General features: G+C 35.1%; 1 protein-coding gene across 1 annotated transcript in view; it reads left to right on the forward strand.

The window, feature by feature from the left end:
• Positions 1-15,487, forward strand: part of LOC149531985 (protein unc-13 homolog) — a 117,691-nt gene that overhangs the window by 12,105 nt on the left and 90,099 nt on the right. Inside the window, exons 2-7 of the mRNA XM_089811386.1 lie at positions 8,463-8,564; positions 8,664-8,839; positions 8,955-9,019; positions 9,903-10,197; positions 10,426-10,492; positions 10,651-10,807. Of these exons, the coding sequence (XP_089667512.1) occupies positions 8,557-8,564; positions 8,664-8,839; positions 8,955-9,019; positions 9,903-10,197; positions 10,426-10,492; positions 10,651-10,807 (768 nt within the window). The 5' untranslated portion in view covers positions 8,463-8,556. The remainder of the gene's footprint in view (positions 1-8,462; positions 8,565-8,663; positions 8,840-8,954; positions 9,020-9,902; positions 10,198-10,425; positions 10,493-10,650; positions 10,808-15,487) is intronic.

The raw sequence follows: 15,487 nt of genomic DNA on the forward strand, positions 1-15,487 counted from the left end.
GTTTTTTGGGCACTCACTCAGAAAGCATCCATGTTCATGGTATAGTTGCAGTTGAAAGTAATCTGTTTGTATTTTCTTTCTTTTGAGCTTTGGAAGCATCTTTGTGTGACAAGTGTACAAGGAGAAAAAGGAGCTGCATATAGACCTAGACACTCACCTTGGAGGGAGCCTCGTCAAGAGGACAAAGTCAGGGTTCCTGTAGTTCAAATACAAATCACATAGATCTAGGAATTAGGGGCCAGTTATGAAATCATATTTCTTATTTTCTTTCTTAGAGAAGGAAGTAAGAAAAAACCCTGCCACATGGAGATTTCAATGCTATCAGTATCAAGGATTTTGGCCTCCATTCTATGTTGACCCTTTGCTCCAGCCTTTTGGGAAAAGGTAATACTCTAGAATTTTTCCCCATAAATTCTTAACTCTACAAAATTATCATTCTTTTATCTATATTGCCAAGTTGAATGTCCACAGTGGGGATGCTCGTATGGATTCATTGCTCTATCATTTTGGGAGAAGACAGTGCTCTAGAAAATTTCTCCGCAAGTGCAAAACCTGAAAAATCGATCAGCCTTTGATGCATTTTGTGAAGCAAAATGTCTACACTGGGTGCTTCATCCCATCTTGTGACTATTAGTAGATAATTTTGTTCCTTGAGAGGTTAGCTGCTAGCAGCAGCATCAAGGATAATCTTCTTCATCAGCAAGCCCTTGTCTTGAGCAGAGTGAGATGCTGATGGAGTATCTTGTCCCTGTAAGGAGTAGTCATGGCACCCCAGAGTGGAAAGGCTGCGGCAGCAAACAATTGTGTTGGCAGCCCTAGCTAAACTCTTGTAATCTGCCCAAATTTCAAAGATGAACATTCTTTACTATGTCTTGAAATTTCAGCATAGAAACAATTAAGGATCCATATTACATATGACATCTAGCATACTCAATCCCAAATTTCCTATTTCCTATTACTCTATCTCTCCCTGACAAAGCCAACCTATCCTCTTAATGGTATTGGTGAGGAAGTGGGAAAATGGCTATGAGCATACCAATTACAAAGAATATGTAAAAGTATTATCATATGACATAAATACATAAAGAGATAAATCATGACCTATGTGTGTGCGTGTATACATATTCTTAAAAAGTGTTGTAATTACTAACATTACAAGTGTGTGTTAGATCATTATAACAACATCAAATATAAGTGCTGCATATCAATATCAATTCTGATATAATTCCTCATATCAGCTGCAGAATTCTGTAATACACTTGTTATCAGTGATCAGAATTGTTCATCCATTGTATTCTTTCCCACTGCGATATATATATCCCTTCAATGTCTCAGATATCCCCCTTTGACGCCTTTCGGTTGATGATTAAATCTCTCAGCGTGCATACCTTTTGGCATAGATGTTTTCATTGGAGAGTCACATCCTTCCTTAAATAATTGCTGTTTATTATAGCACATCTCTATCTTAATCAGGTTGCTGCTAATCAGTAGTTCCTTTTAATGGGCTCTTTGTTTAATTTATTAGTGAGGCTATTATCTACGATGCTACGTTTGATCTTGCATCCTCTCCTCTGAGCTTACGCAGGCAGCTTTCAGTTCATAAGCTTCATTCTAAAACCTGCACATGAATATGTGAATCTGTTTAACTCATTTAGCTATTACATTATATGATTAATAGTATTGCTGTTTATTTTTGTACTGTTACAAGGCCATGACAGCCTGCACGGGAGAGTTTTTTCCTCTACCCAATCTAAAATTTCATTTTTTTATTGTTCTGTATTTTATCAGGAAATATTTTAAATTTAATCTATCATGTAGAGAACTTTCTAATTTGATTTTTAGCAAGCTGTATGCTAGAGTATTTATATATAGGATTATTTGACACTGAATTCTAGAAGTAGGGTTGTTTCCAAGAACTAACTCAAAGCAACTCATTTTTTTCAAGTTACATACCTCTTAGCAGCTTCTAAATACCTTGTGTCAGTTGTGAATCTGATTGACTGGGGAAGAGGAATTAAGTGATACAGCTTAAAGCTGAATGTAAACATTACACTTCATTTTTATTTGCAGACCTCCGACTTCCGAAGACTGTTGCATAAATTTTTGAGTTTTCATAAATTGTAGTTCAAACTGACTTTACTGTATTAATAAAATTGTCTGTTGGGATTATTAGAACCTTTCAATGTTTGAAAAAGTTTCACCTAGTTGTAATGTTCTGCAGATTCTGAGGATAGATCAGACTTCAAATGTAAAGACTAGATAGGCACAAGAATAACCTTCAGCAATAACACTGATATTCAGGTTTAATATGCTGATGGAATTACTTTAGATCCTGGTACAAGTACGAACTGGAGTACTGAAAGTTGCAGATAAAACTCGTGAGCCTAAGCAGAGTTGGAGATCAAACTGTATGTTTGCTGTGTGTCCCCATACTGCCTTCACAGCCCACTAATATATCCATTTCAGAGGGTATGTCCATTAAGGGACATAACCCTCAGCATTTAACTCATATATATTTTACCCTAAGTCGGTGTCTAACTAACAGGTGTTAGTCTGATCTGAACTAAAGTTAGTTAATGCACAAAACTAAAGACTATTATACCCAGATCACTGGCACCTTTAGAACTAGTATAAATAATTATAAAATGCCATTTGCAATGGAATATATAGTTATGAGAGTAAGGTACGATCTGTACCCAAAGACCTGTGGATTACCAGGTTAATTTCTTAACATTCCCTCTTAACCTGATAATCCTCCAAAGAGATTATATCTAGCAACATCAATACAGATGTTAAGCAAGAATTAATACTCTATATTTGTCTATCTCTTCCCAATACACAGTACTATAAAACATATAATACAAAGTCATATTACTAAACCCGTGATATGACAAATCATTGCTACTAGTGATAAAATACATGTGACTCATAGAAGCTGGTACTTCTAAATCACAACTAGATCTTGAATTTAAGATCTACCAGAATACAGGATAAACCTGAAGAATTTCTAGAATTCTTTCTTTATCCTATTTGTGACCCATGAACAAATCAATGTCACAAGATGATCTAAAATTCACTTGGATCTTGTACTAAAATCTACTGTTAGGACATTATCTAAGAGATCGTCACCTCTCATAATGCCTATTGCACAAGTATTCATTATTTCAGAGATCCTCACCTCTTAAATAATGATTACATATGGTGGAGCTCATAATAGTCAATAGCCTGACAAAATAAAATTTATCATTTAATCATTTTATTAATAATCAAATAGTACAAAAATGAATTACAACTCAACCATACCAAGTCTCTTTCTGAAATGTTCTATCTTTACTCTAGATAGAGGTTTGGTGAGTATAGCTGCTGTCTGATCTACAGTACAAATGTATTCCAATTTCACAGAATTCTTGTCTACGATATCTCTTACATAATGGTAAGAAATTTCAATATGCTTGGATCTATCATGAAAAACTGGATTCACTGAGAGCTTGATGGAACTCTGATTATCACAATGAATGATCGTAGGATTCATGGCTTGCCCAAATAATCCCACCAGCAACTTCCTCAACCATACTGCTTCTCGAGAGGCCATTGCTGCAACAATGTATTCGGCTTCTATGGAGCTCTGAGCTACTAAAGTCTGCTTTCTACATATCCATGAAATCATAGCTGATCCTAAACTGAAACAACATCCTGAAGTACTTGTTCTGTCTTTAACACTTCCACCCCAATTTGAATCGGTGAATCCATGCAAATCTAAAGCAACTCTCTCATATTTGAGTCCATAATTAAGAGTACCTTGTAGGTATTTCATAATGTGTTTAACAACAACTAGGTTAATCTCCTTAGGTTCACACATAAACTGACTTAAAGCATGGACCGCATAGCAAATATCAAGTCTTGTATTTATTAGGTACATCAGAGACCCAATTATCTGCCTGTAGAGAGTAGAATCTATTGGAGGTGATTTTGCAGCTGCTTCTTTAAGTTTATGCAAATTGGTCTCCATTGGAGAAGACATGGTCTTGCAGTTCCACATTCCGAATTTCATCAAGATATCTGAAGTGTACTTCCTTTGATTCAGTATGATACTATCAGCATTCTGTTGCACTTCCAATCCTAGGAAGTAATGGAGAAGATCCAAGTCTTTCATCTCGAATTCTCTGATAAGATTTTTCTTGCACTGATCTATAAGATGATCATCACCTGTGATTAATAAATCATCAACATACAATATCAATATTACCATACCATCTTTATCTCTTTTATAATATAAGTTTGGATCGACTTCATTCTTAGAGAATCCTAAGCTAGTGAGATATTTATCAATCCTTTCATACTAGGCCCTGGGAGCCTGTTTAAGCCCATAAAGAGCTTTCTTGAGTCGGCAAAAAAAAGCATTTGGATCATGTGTTTCAAATCCTTCTGGCTGCTCTATATAGACTTCTTCAAAAATCTTCCCATTGAGAAATGCTGTCTTTACATCCATCTGATGTACCTTCCATCCCTTAGAGACGGCAATTGCTAAGACAGCTCTAACGGTAGTATATCATGGCGACTGGAGCAAAGGTTTCTTCATAATCAATTCCTTCTTTCTGAGAAAAACCTCTGGCTACAAATCTGGCTTTATATTTCTCAATACTTCCATCAACGGCATGCTTTATTTTGAATAACCATTTTGAAGAAACAATGGATTTTCCTTTTGGCCTTGGAACTATTTCCCAAACATCATTTTTCATAATTGATTGATATTCTTCTGTCATAGCCTCTTTCCAGGCGGGATGTTTAATAGCATCAGAAGGATTGGTTGGCTCTGTTTTGGATAAATCAATCATATATGCTGTATAACTAGAGAATCTTTTAGGTCTTTTACTTTCTCTGACTGATCCTGAAGGTGCAACAAAATCTTGAGCTGCTTCAATTGTTTTTATGGCCCAAAGTGGCCTTTTCTTTGAACTTTCTTCAAGGTTTACTTCATCTTTGACCTCTTCTAAGTTCTCCTTCTGGGATTCAGACTCATTTATGCTTTCAGAATTTGATAAAGGAGAGGGTTCATGAGAATTTATTGCCTTTCTAAATGCAAGATCTTCCTCAAAGACTACATCCCTGCTCAGTTCAATACTTTTCTGTCCAGGTATGAAGATTCTATATGCTTTAGAAGTTTCACTATACCCTACAAGGATACCTTTCCGTCCAGATGGTTCCAATTTGGTTCTCTTTTCATTTGGCACATGTATGTATATAGGACATCCAAAGATTCTGAGATGACTTATATTAGGTTTTATTTTAGTAAATACTTCTTTAGGAGTCTTATCTTTAAGATAGGAGTGAGGGCTTCTGTTTTGGATGTATACAGCAGTACAAGAGGCTTCTGCCCATAGATAGTATTCTAGATTTTGGTCAAAAATCATAGCCCTAGCAAGTTCTATAATTGTCCTGTTTTTCCTTTCTGCTACCCCATTTTGTTCAGGGTTATAAGGAACAGTATACTCCCTCTTGATTCCTGATTCTTTACAAAAAATTTTAAACAAATTTGAGGTATATTTTCATCCATTATCTGTTCTAAGGGTTTTAAATTTATGTCTTGAAAATTTTTTAGTTAATGCTTTGAATTCCTGTTTTTCCTTTCCGCTACCCCATTTTGTTCAGGGTTATAAGGAATAGTATACTCCCTCTTGATTCCTGATTCTTTGCAAAAATTTTAAAAAAAATTTGAAGTATATTCTCCTCCATTATCTGTTCTAAGGGTTTTAATTTTATGTCCTGAAAAATTTTCAGTTAATGCTTTGAATTCCTTAAATTTTTGTAAGATTTCTTCTGATTCTTTGCATTTAAAAAAATAAATTCATGTTTTCCTAGAGAAGTCATCTATGAACAAGACATAATACCAGAATCCTCTAAGGGAGGGAATGAACATGGGTCCACATAAATCTGAATGAATTAATTCTAGTACATTATTTGTTTTTCTAGTACTATCATAAAAAGGTCTTTTAGTACTTTTACCTAGGGCACACCCTTTGCAAATACTAGGGTGATCGTGTTTTAATTTTGGTAATCCGGTAACCATCTTCTCCATGGTAGATAGGGTTTTAAAGTTTAGGTGCCCTAATCTTCTGTGCCATATTTTGTTTGAATCTTCTACTTTGTGAACAAGGGCTTGAATGGGTTGTATATTTAGTTCATACAAATATCCCTTTCTTTGACCAATTACTTTGGCTTTCTTGATGGAAGAATTCTTAGCCCAAGTTAGTACTTTGCCATCCATGAATGCAACATTGTGTCCATCATCTTCTAACGCTGTAATTGATATAAGGTTCCTTTTTATCCTTGGTACATATAGTACATCTTTCAGAAGGAGAGTATTTCCTATTTTTAGTTTCAAGGTGCAACTACCAATCCCTTTAACTGAATGTGCTGAGTTATTACCAATAGTAACTTCACCGTTGACTTTCTCGGACAAGAAATCTAGAGTTTCTTTGTATCCCGCTATATGCCTAGAGCATCCACTATCTATTACCCATGCCTTATTTGAGATTTCATTTGATAAGGAGGAATACAAAACATGATTCTCCGGATCATAAGTTTCTTCTTCTCTAATATTTGTGCAATTTGCTTGTTGTTTGGAGTTTTCTGGACAATTAGATCTGAAGAGTCCAAATTTTTCACATTTTTCACATTTTATTTTTGATAGGTCTTTCTTGGACTTTCCATTCTTGTGATTTCCTTTATTTTTCTTGAAATGCTTTTTGTTGCCTTTATAAGAGTTGGCATTAAGAACGTGAAGTTCTTCATCTTCCGATTTAGGTTTTCCTCCTTTCTTTAGTTTTCTTGATTCTTCCTAAAGACAATCATTCTTAAGTCTGTTAAAATTTGGAAGCTGATCTCTAGCACTTATTCCTTGTGCAAATGTTTCCTATGATTTTGGCAGTCCATCTAAGGCCATGAGCGTTAATTCGGTGTCATTTATGATGGTTCCTATGCTTGCCAATTCATCTCTAATACCAGCAACTCTTCGAAAATAGGAGTTTATTGATTCTCCTTTCTTTATTTGGATGTGATTTAGTTGTCTCTTTAGTGCAAGGACCCTTGTTGCATTATTTACTTCAAATGCATTTCGTAATGCATTCATCATATCGTAGGTAGTTAGGTGTTTTGTAAGCATAGGTACGATGTCATTCTTAACTCCATCCAAAATGATTTGAATGGCTTTCCTGTTTCCATTGGACCATATGGATTTGTGAGGTTCAACAGGTGGCTGTTTGGATGCTCCATCAACAAACTGTCTAACATTATTTTCTTCGAGAATCATCAAGATTCTGAATTTCCATGCTTCAAAATGTTCCCTTTCCATCAAATCTATCCTCAGGCCTGATTGTATATGCCATTGGAAATGAAGGAAAACTACTGGATATGAACAAGTCTGATAATTGACAATCTGCAGAGCCCTAGATCTGATAACAGGGCTCTGATACCATGTAATGTTCTGCAGATTCTGCGGATAGATCAGACTTTAAATGTAAAGACTAGATAGGCACAAGATAACCTTCAGCAATAACACTGATATTCAAGTTTAATATGCTGATGGAATTATTTTAGATCCTGGTACAAGCACGAACTGGAGTACTGAAAGTTGCAGATAAAACTCGTGAGCCTAAGCAGAGTTGGAGATCAAACTGTATGTCCCCATACTGTCTTCACAGCCCACTAATATATCCATTTCAGAGGGTATGTCCATTAAGGGACATAACCCTCAGCATTTAACTAATAATTATTTTACCCTAAGTCGGCGTCTAACTGACAGTTGTTAGTCTGATCTTAACTAAAGTTAGTTAAGGCACAAAACTTAAGACTATTATACCCAGATCGCCGGCACCTTTAGAACTAGTATAAATAATTATAAAATGCCATTTGCAATGGAATATATAGTTATGAGAGTAAGGTACGATCTGTACCCCAAGACCTGTGGATTACCAGGTTAATTTCTTAACACTAGTCAACACTGTCAAACTTTGGAAAGCTTGTTGCGATGCATTTTATTAAACATCCAATGATTTATTATATTTATTTCTATGCAATATGGTGCATTGCTGATTGCATAATGTAATTTACATGTTCGAGTACTGATCGGACCTTTCTACCTGCAATTCATAAATTGTAGCTATCTCAGTTGATTTTCTTATATGTTCTGCTAAAAAACTGTCTGTCACTTTTCACGAAGAATCCTTTTTTGGCATCTGTTAATTACTTTTGTTGTTGTTTCTGGTAACAAATATTCTTTATTATTAATTTAAATAAATTCTTCTATAGTTTCTATGACCACCATTTATGTAGTTTGGTAAGTTAAAGTGAATATTTCCTTCTCTAAATTGCAAGCATTTTTTTTAGTTTTCTGAATATGTTTAATTTGTTAAGGTCAATTGTGTTTATTTCTTAATTTCATTTTTCTTTCAATTTGGATTCAGCGAGCTATTTTGTGTAAATACATGGAGTGATAGCCATTGTTGGGGTGAATTCTGTGTCTCATTAATTTCCTTCAGAAATCAGGCCCAGTGAATCATGAAAAGGTATGTTTTGATTGGTTCTTTGTTATTTGTAAATAGAAAGAATGAAGGTTTACAGTATATGTAATTCTGTTGTTGAAAAACATGAGGTGCATATTGTAGGCAATTGGAAGTTGAGTTGTTACAACGATACCGTCGTGATCGGCGGGAACTCCTTAGATTCATTCTTTCGGCAGGTATTATTGAGGAGATTGTGACCCAGCCTGGTACTGTTTCACTGGATGATGTAGACTTTGACAAATTGAGTGTAGATTATGTTGTTGAGTGTGCAAAGAAAGGTGATATTTTGGTCTATCTGTAAATCTTTATTTGTTCTGCTATAAATTCTTTAACTTGGGAGTAAACAAAAATAAAATAGCTGGTAACAATTTTCATTGCAATTTGCAAACATAGGTGGGACATTGGACCTTTCAGAAGCGGTCAAGAAATATTATGATGAGCTGAATAATCCTCTTATGGTGAGGGTTTGTTGAATTTCATACTCATGTCTCAGTATTATTTTATTTAATGATGTATAAGAACTCCATTCTTAGATCCCGATATATATGATCTAAAATGCTTACCCTGCAAGCTTATTTCAAGTTAATTGCACTGTGTTGAAAGATTTGAAACTAACTGGAGTCATTCTGTTTAAATGGGCATCTTTATATGTTTAGAATTGCTAGTTGGAATGCATGTTTGTTGAATTTCATTCTCGTGTCCTAGTATTATTTATTTAGGGAGTGATAATAACTCCATTCTTAGATCCCTAAACATATGATATAAAATGCTTTCCCCGCTAGCTGATTTCAAGTTCATTGCTCTGTGTTGAACTAACTTGAGTCATTCTGCTTGAATGGGTGTCTTTATGTGTTTGGAATTGCTTGTTGGACTGCATGCTTAAACATATTCTCTGATATAATGTTGTTAACTCTGGAATTAATTTGTAATCTTATGTGCAACTGTAAGTAACTTTTCTAGGTTTATGCAGCTGGCTATGATTCCTGGCATTGATTTGGAGTAAAATGTGTTCTTGTGAGGCTTACTTTACAATGTCCGTGTTTATGCACTACACTCTCTTGACCTTGTTTCATCCAAATCAATTAATTCTCTTCTCTTAGGATGTTCATGATTTGATTCACTATCTTTCACCTTCTCATCTTAAATATCCTGATACCGTATGGTAGATTTTAGATACACTTTACTTCTTGTAGGTGTGTACATCTTACTAAATGGATTTTGGCCTTTTCATCCTTATCAGATTTCTGATCGATGTTGCTGGCTGAAAAACGGATCTAAACCAGTAGAATTTTCAACAAAGGCAAAACAATACTTAGTACCTTTTGTTTTTGGCATGTGCAGATTGATTCTGAGCTCGGAAGAACATATCTTTTGGTTTCTAATCCAGACTCATCTGGACCACCACCTAGGCGGTCACCACCTCCAGTTCTTGTCAGTTCGTCAACCCGCTTGACAAAAAACCATATAAAACCAGATCCTTTTTACTCTACACCTTCACAGCAATCATCTATTGAGGAGGAGATTGACGATTTGGAGGGTGAAGAAGAAGATGATGAATCACTGAATGAATACATTCCAAAATGCCAGTTGAATGATGCTAATGATCTTCTTTTGGAGCTGCCACCTTTCAAGTCAGGTACTTAGTAGAAGAATCACCATTTTCTATTGTGCTTTATTCAGTAGCAGAATGTGCGAAGTTAGAGAATTGATGTTATGATTTGGAGGTGTTAACTTGTTTGGCATTAGATGCGACTAAACTATATGAACCTTCTTGACAGTGGAAAGAAAATAAGATAGTATGTGGGATGATAAATGTTCTTCAATCTGTTCTGATATTGTTTGCCTTTTTTAATGAATTGCTCAGGTTTATCCAATGACGATCTTCGAGAAACAGCTTATGAGGTCCTATTAGCTTCCATAGGGGATGCTTTGTAAGGGTTTGACGTTTGCTTTTATGTACAATTTGCACTTTATTTTGTCTCATGTTAGGATGAGTGTCTTAAAAAGATTGCACAGATTTGTTATCTGTCAACTATTTCTTGCGGAGTCCATCTTAAACTGAAGCATTTATGGTTGTGAATGCAAAAAGTGGACTGGTAGTGGCAAACAAAGAAAATAAAAAGGACAAGAAATCCAAGTTTATGAGGAAGCTGACAGGTAGCAAGAATGGGAAACACAACAAACCTCAGCCTCAACAAACATCAGAGCTTTTTGGATTGCTCAACACCATACGTGTACAAATGGAGGCAAGTGGTGACATAATATTATCATTTTGTTTGTGATGATTGTCAGGATATTATATTTTTTTTCTTCACTTTGTTGTCTTTCAGGATGATTGATAAGCAGTGATTTTAATCTCCTTTCCAAAAGTAAAGATGCATAGCTAGGTTGTAGTTAAAATTGATGGTAGAAAATGCTTAAATTAAGCTTGATGGTTAAAAATGTTTTAATTGGCAATAATTTAAGTATTTTTCAAATAATTTGTCTTTCAACTGGTTGGGATTACAACATACATTGGCACAATACCCTGGCTGATCTAAATGAGTATTTTTTTGTTGTTTTGAAAAACATGTCGCATATTACCATCCCAAATATGGGATGTATAAACATTGACTTGCAGCAAACAGTGGCACAGAGTTCTTTAATAAGAAGATCTGTCTGGTAGCCTGATACGTGACACCATAGTTTGCAGACTTGGACTCGGAGAGTACTCGGCAATCCCAAAATTTTCAACTTGGCTAAAACTTAGAATGTACTTAAAATTATGAACTATTAAGGAATCAGTTTTTTTAGTAAAATTCAATTGAAAAATATATTAAATACAAAGTTGATATCTCAGTCGAAAAAATGCATGGTTTTATAGAAAATGCATTTCACCTGCATCAACATTTTTACCCATGTGTTTTTTGTGTCTATAAAAATGTGAGTTAAACTTGTGTAAACTTGCCCCACAAAAAATATAGAATGCTCAGCAACTTGGAGAGTACTCACAGAGTTTGCAAAGTTGCAAACTATGCGTGACATTATACCTATCCCAGAAAAATCAACTTTTGTGACCACAAAATTACTCTGACAGTTTTCTAGATTGAGAGCCTTTACTTGAGTTTTTTTGAGTGTAACAAATGGTTTTTCATATTGAAAACAAAGACGGTTTAAACAAAGAATTTCCAACATTCATAAATAGACAACTGAAATCCTTTTCATATGACATTATCTGTTTTTACAACTAACTAAATTAACCATAACCATATCAATGTTCATATGGAAATAACCAGTTTAACGATTAACTGAAGATAACTGTATCTAGGATCATCTGAAATAACTAGATCAATGTTTAACTAAACATAACTGTATTTATGATCAATTGATATAACTAATTTAACGATCAACTGAAAATAATTGTATTTATGATCAACTACATTAACTAAATTAACAATCATTTGAAAATAACTGTATTTATGTTCAACTGGTAGTACTAGATTAATGATCATCTAATAATAACTAAACTATCTTTTCTACATACAAGTAAAGCAAATGCTTATAAAGAAAAGAAGGAAAGAAACATACAAGTATCATTTGGAGGATCTTTAGTTGGTTGTGCAAGCCTTGGCTTGGTGAGAGGAGAAGCATTGACATAGGCTTAACCTCCCAACCTTGGACCATACTTATCCCCACACAATCTATTAAATTAGAAAGACCCTCCCTGCCTTGGGATTGGGCTTGGGATGTTCTTAGTCCAGCCACTTGAGCATCCTGGTGTTTAGAATGTCCGCTCAGTTATGAAACGGACATGTTTGCATAACTGGCGCTATTGACAATAAATGATCATTAGATGGTAAACATGCCTATAAAACTACCTTGGCCAAGGATTTTTTATGGGCTCAACGATTCGATCAACACCGCTTGACTTGACAACAGGTTTCATTACAGGGATGAGCATGTGCTATTAAGTAAGATTTATTTATTTTGTTTTTAATGTGTCATATTCTGATTTTACTCTCTAATCCTTGTAGGGTTTCATCTCACCTCTTCACCTTTTCCGTGGCTTAACAGTTGGTGAGTCCTAGGTGTTCAGAATTTCAGAGCATCCGGCTCTTAATGATTCATGAATATTGCATTCTTCCAACATTTTACATACTTTCTTTAAAGCAAGAGACTTGCATAAATATTTATCAACCGACCTTAGAATTCATTGGCAAATGGTTTATGATTCTGTGCTATAACACATCAACAAGCTTATTGCTAAGCAACTTTCTAAAGTTTAAAGTGATGGTAAATTACAGCTACAACTATGGATATTGCTTGTAACACAAATATTAAGGAGATAACATGAACTGAAATGGCTTTTCACATGACCTAATATAGTTTGGGTCTGTCCTGATGTATTTGCAAAAACGACTTGGTAACCGACTCTCCTTCAGTTGCTAAGAATGTATCCAAAGAATGCTGAGATACTCAGTCTTTTGTGATGATTGATTCACACATAGCTAGGTTCTAAGGCGCTGCTTGTGAATAGAAACTATAGATTGAAATAATAGTGAATGCTGCTTAAGAATGGAAATACTGGTTGAAAAATTAGTGAATCCGACTCTTGAAATAACTGGAAACCAAGTGAATGAAGGGTGGAGAGGAGATTGGAACATAGCAGAAGGTAGTCGGGTGTATGAAAGGCGGAGAGAAGATTGGAACGTAGTAGAAGGTAGTTGGGTGTATGAATTATATCATGCCTGACTCCTCTGTATGAATTATATCATGCCTGACTCCTCTCACGGCTTCCATTTTAAAGGACAAGCCGTGACTTCTTGGCTTCCGTAACATAAAAGATTATTTGTCAATTCAAATTGCCAAGTGTTAAATTGGTTGAAAAGAAAGGAAAAAATAAAAGGTTGGAAGAAGAGTTGGAAACATATTTCATTTTTATATTTATATGTACGTGTATATATATATTATAATAATATGATGAAAGATCAATTAAATCTCTTGAGGTATGTTTTATATTTTAATTAAATTATTTTATGTTTTCTTAGATTATTTTCTTAATAGCTCATGCGGGTCCTACAAATGTATCTTGTGTTCAAGTCGTTGGCTCCTTACCAAAGAAGTTTAAGGTCATACCTGCCAATCCTGATGACTGAACTAAGCGAGCATCCCATTCCGATGATCCCGTTTAGCAATGCTTCCCCCCTTCGTCTTCTCTTGCAATCACCCATGAAAACACTTGCACCATAATAACAATCATATAAACATTTTAAAAGACTTTAAATTATTAATCTTAATTTCAAAATTAAGCAACCGCTAACATCAAATATTAGTGGATGGTTAATGACCATCTTCATTAACAGTTAATACAACGTATATAAATAACTACCTATTTCACATGATCATGAAAGAATAATCCGTTAACTCCAATGTTTATGAGCAAGTTTAAAATTAGGTCAAAATTTTGGGATGCAACACTGAGCCATGTTGAAGCAGGGGAATGTTAATTTGATCTACCAAACCTCAAGCAACAAAAACCTTTCCAGGGAGAGAGTCAAGGAACTAGCATGTAATTAAAGCCTTTCCTTGATAGAATGTAGGAAGATTGTCATGAGAGCCATTGTCTACCATCACACCACCAACTGATTCTTGGCTTTTCTAGCACATCGCCCACACTATCAAAAGATAATCATAAACGAAAAGATGAAAGTGTTCAAAGAAACAAGTGAAATATTTTTGGGCAATTATGTGGATAGTGGACTTTCAAAGATGGAATGAGCATGACCAAGGTGAGGGATGGGTTCTCATTGAGAAGATCACAACCAAAACGACACCTTCATGGATTGCAGTGGTTTCATAATTGTAGAGGGAGTAGAGGTTATGCCACCCCTTGGTATCAATTAAGGTGGTGTGAGATAATGGAAGATTAGCGGTAGCCGACATAGGCCTTAATTGTCTATGATGGAATTTTCATCTATTTTTCCATCCTAATAAAAATATCAATGGGATGGTAATTTGAAGCGGTTCTGAGATGAGGACTAGGGCCATATATCTTAGTGATTTTCCTTTGAACCACTTGTCTTTTGACATTGACTATAGATGAAAGATCTGTTCTGAAGCTGTCTCAAGATACATCCCTTATACAACTACACCTCTCTGATTGGTATCCAGGGAAAGAAGTGTCCTCTTTCCCTTGTGGTGTGCGTGCGCGCGCGCGTCTGTATTCTTCAAATTCAAGAAGTGAAAGATGAATGATGCCAATAACCTGCAGGAGTTTCCAATAATAACTCCGTCTTTCAATTTCCAGTTTGCTGCCAAAAACTGAGTGTTCATTGCAATCCAATTCATAAAAAATAATCACCTCTTTTTGAATATGTGGAGGAATTCTCGAGTAGAAAGTTTTACATCAAAGCCAAAGATTAGATTTGTAAAGGTCTCCTGGAATAATTAGAATAAGGAGGTTTTATTTTTTTCATGCCCTGATTTTTGTTTTGTGTACTGATTTATGAACACTTACTAACTGATATTATTCTCTTAACAGTGAAAGAATCAGATTTCTAGTTCAATAATGTGTAGATACACTTTAATTATTAGCTCATTCAACAATGGAGATATCAAACTTTTATAATTGATAAATACCACTAAAATATACGACTATGCTTTCTATAATTATGAAATGGAATTGTCATTACATCCTCTCCTTAATGAAACTGCATAATGACATAATATTAAATCTGAATCTGCCACCCCTGAGCTTGGGAGACCTAGATACCAAACTAGGGTACACACATAGCCCACACAACACAAGAAGTTACAAAACAAGAATATACACAAGTCTCAAAACACCCTTTTCCTAGGCTTTCACAATAGGCCACCCAAGAGCCCATTAAAGAGGGTGAAGGTGTGCCAAACCCATGAGGAGAAGCCATACCAATAACCAAGTATCA

Source organism: Cupressus sempervirens, chromosome 11, assembly GCF_028749045.1.
Source record: "Cupressus sempervirens isolate cs-2001-9-10 chromosome 11, ASM2874904v1, whole genome shotgun sequence".
In the NCBI taxonomy this organism is placed as follows: Eukaryota; Viridiplantae; Streptophyta; class Pinopsida; order Cupressales; family Cupressaceae; genus Cupressus; species Cupressus sempervirens.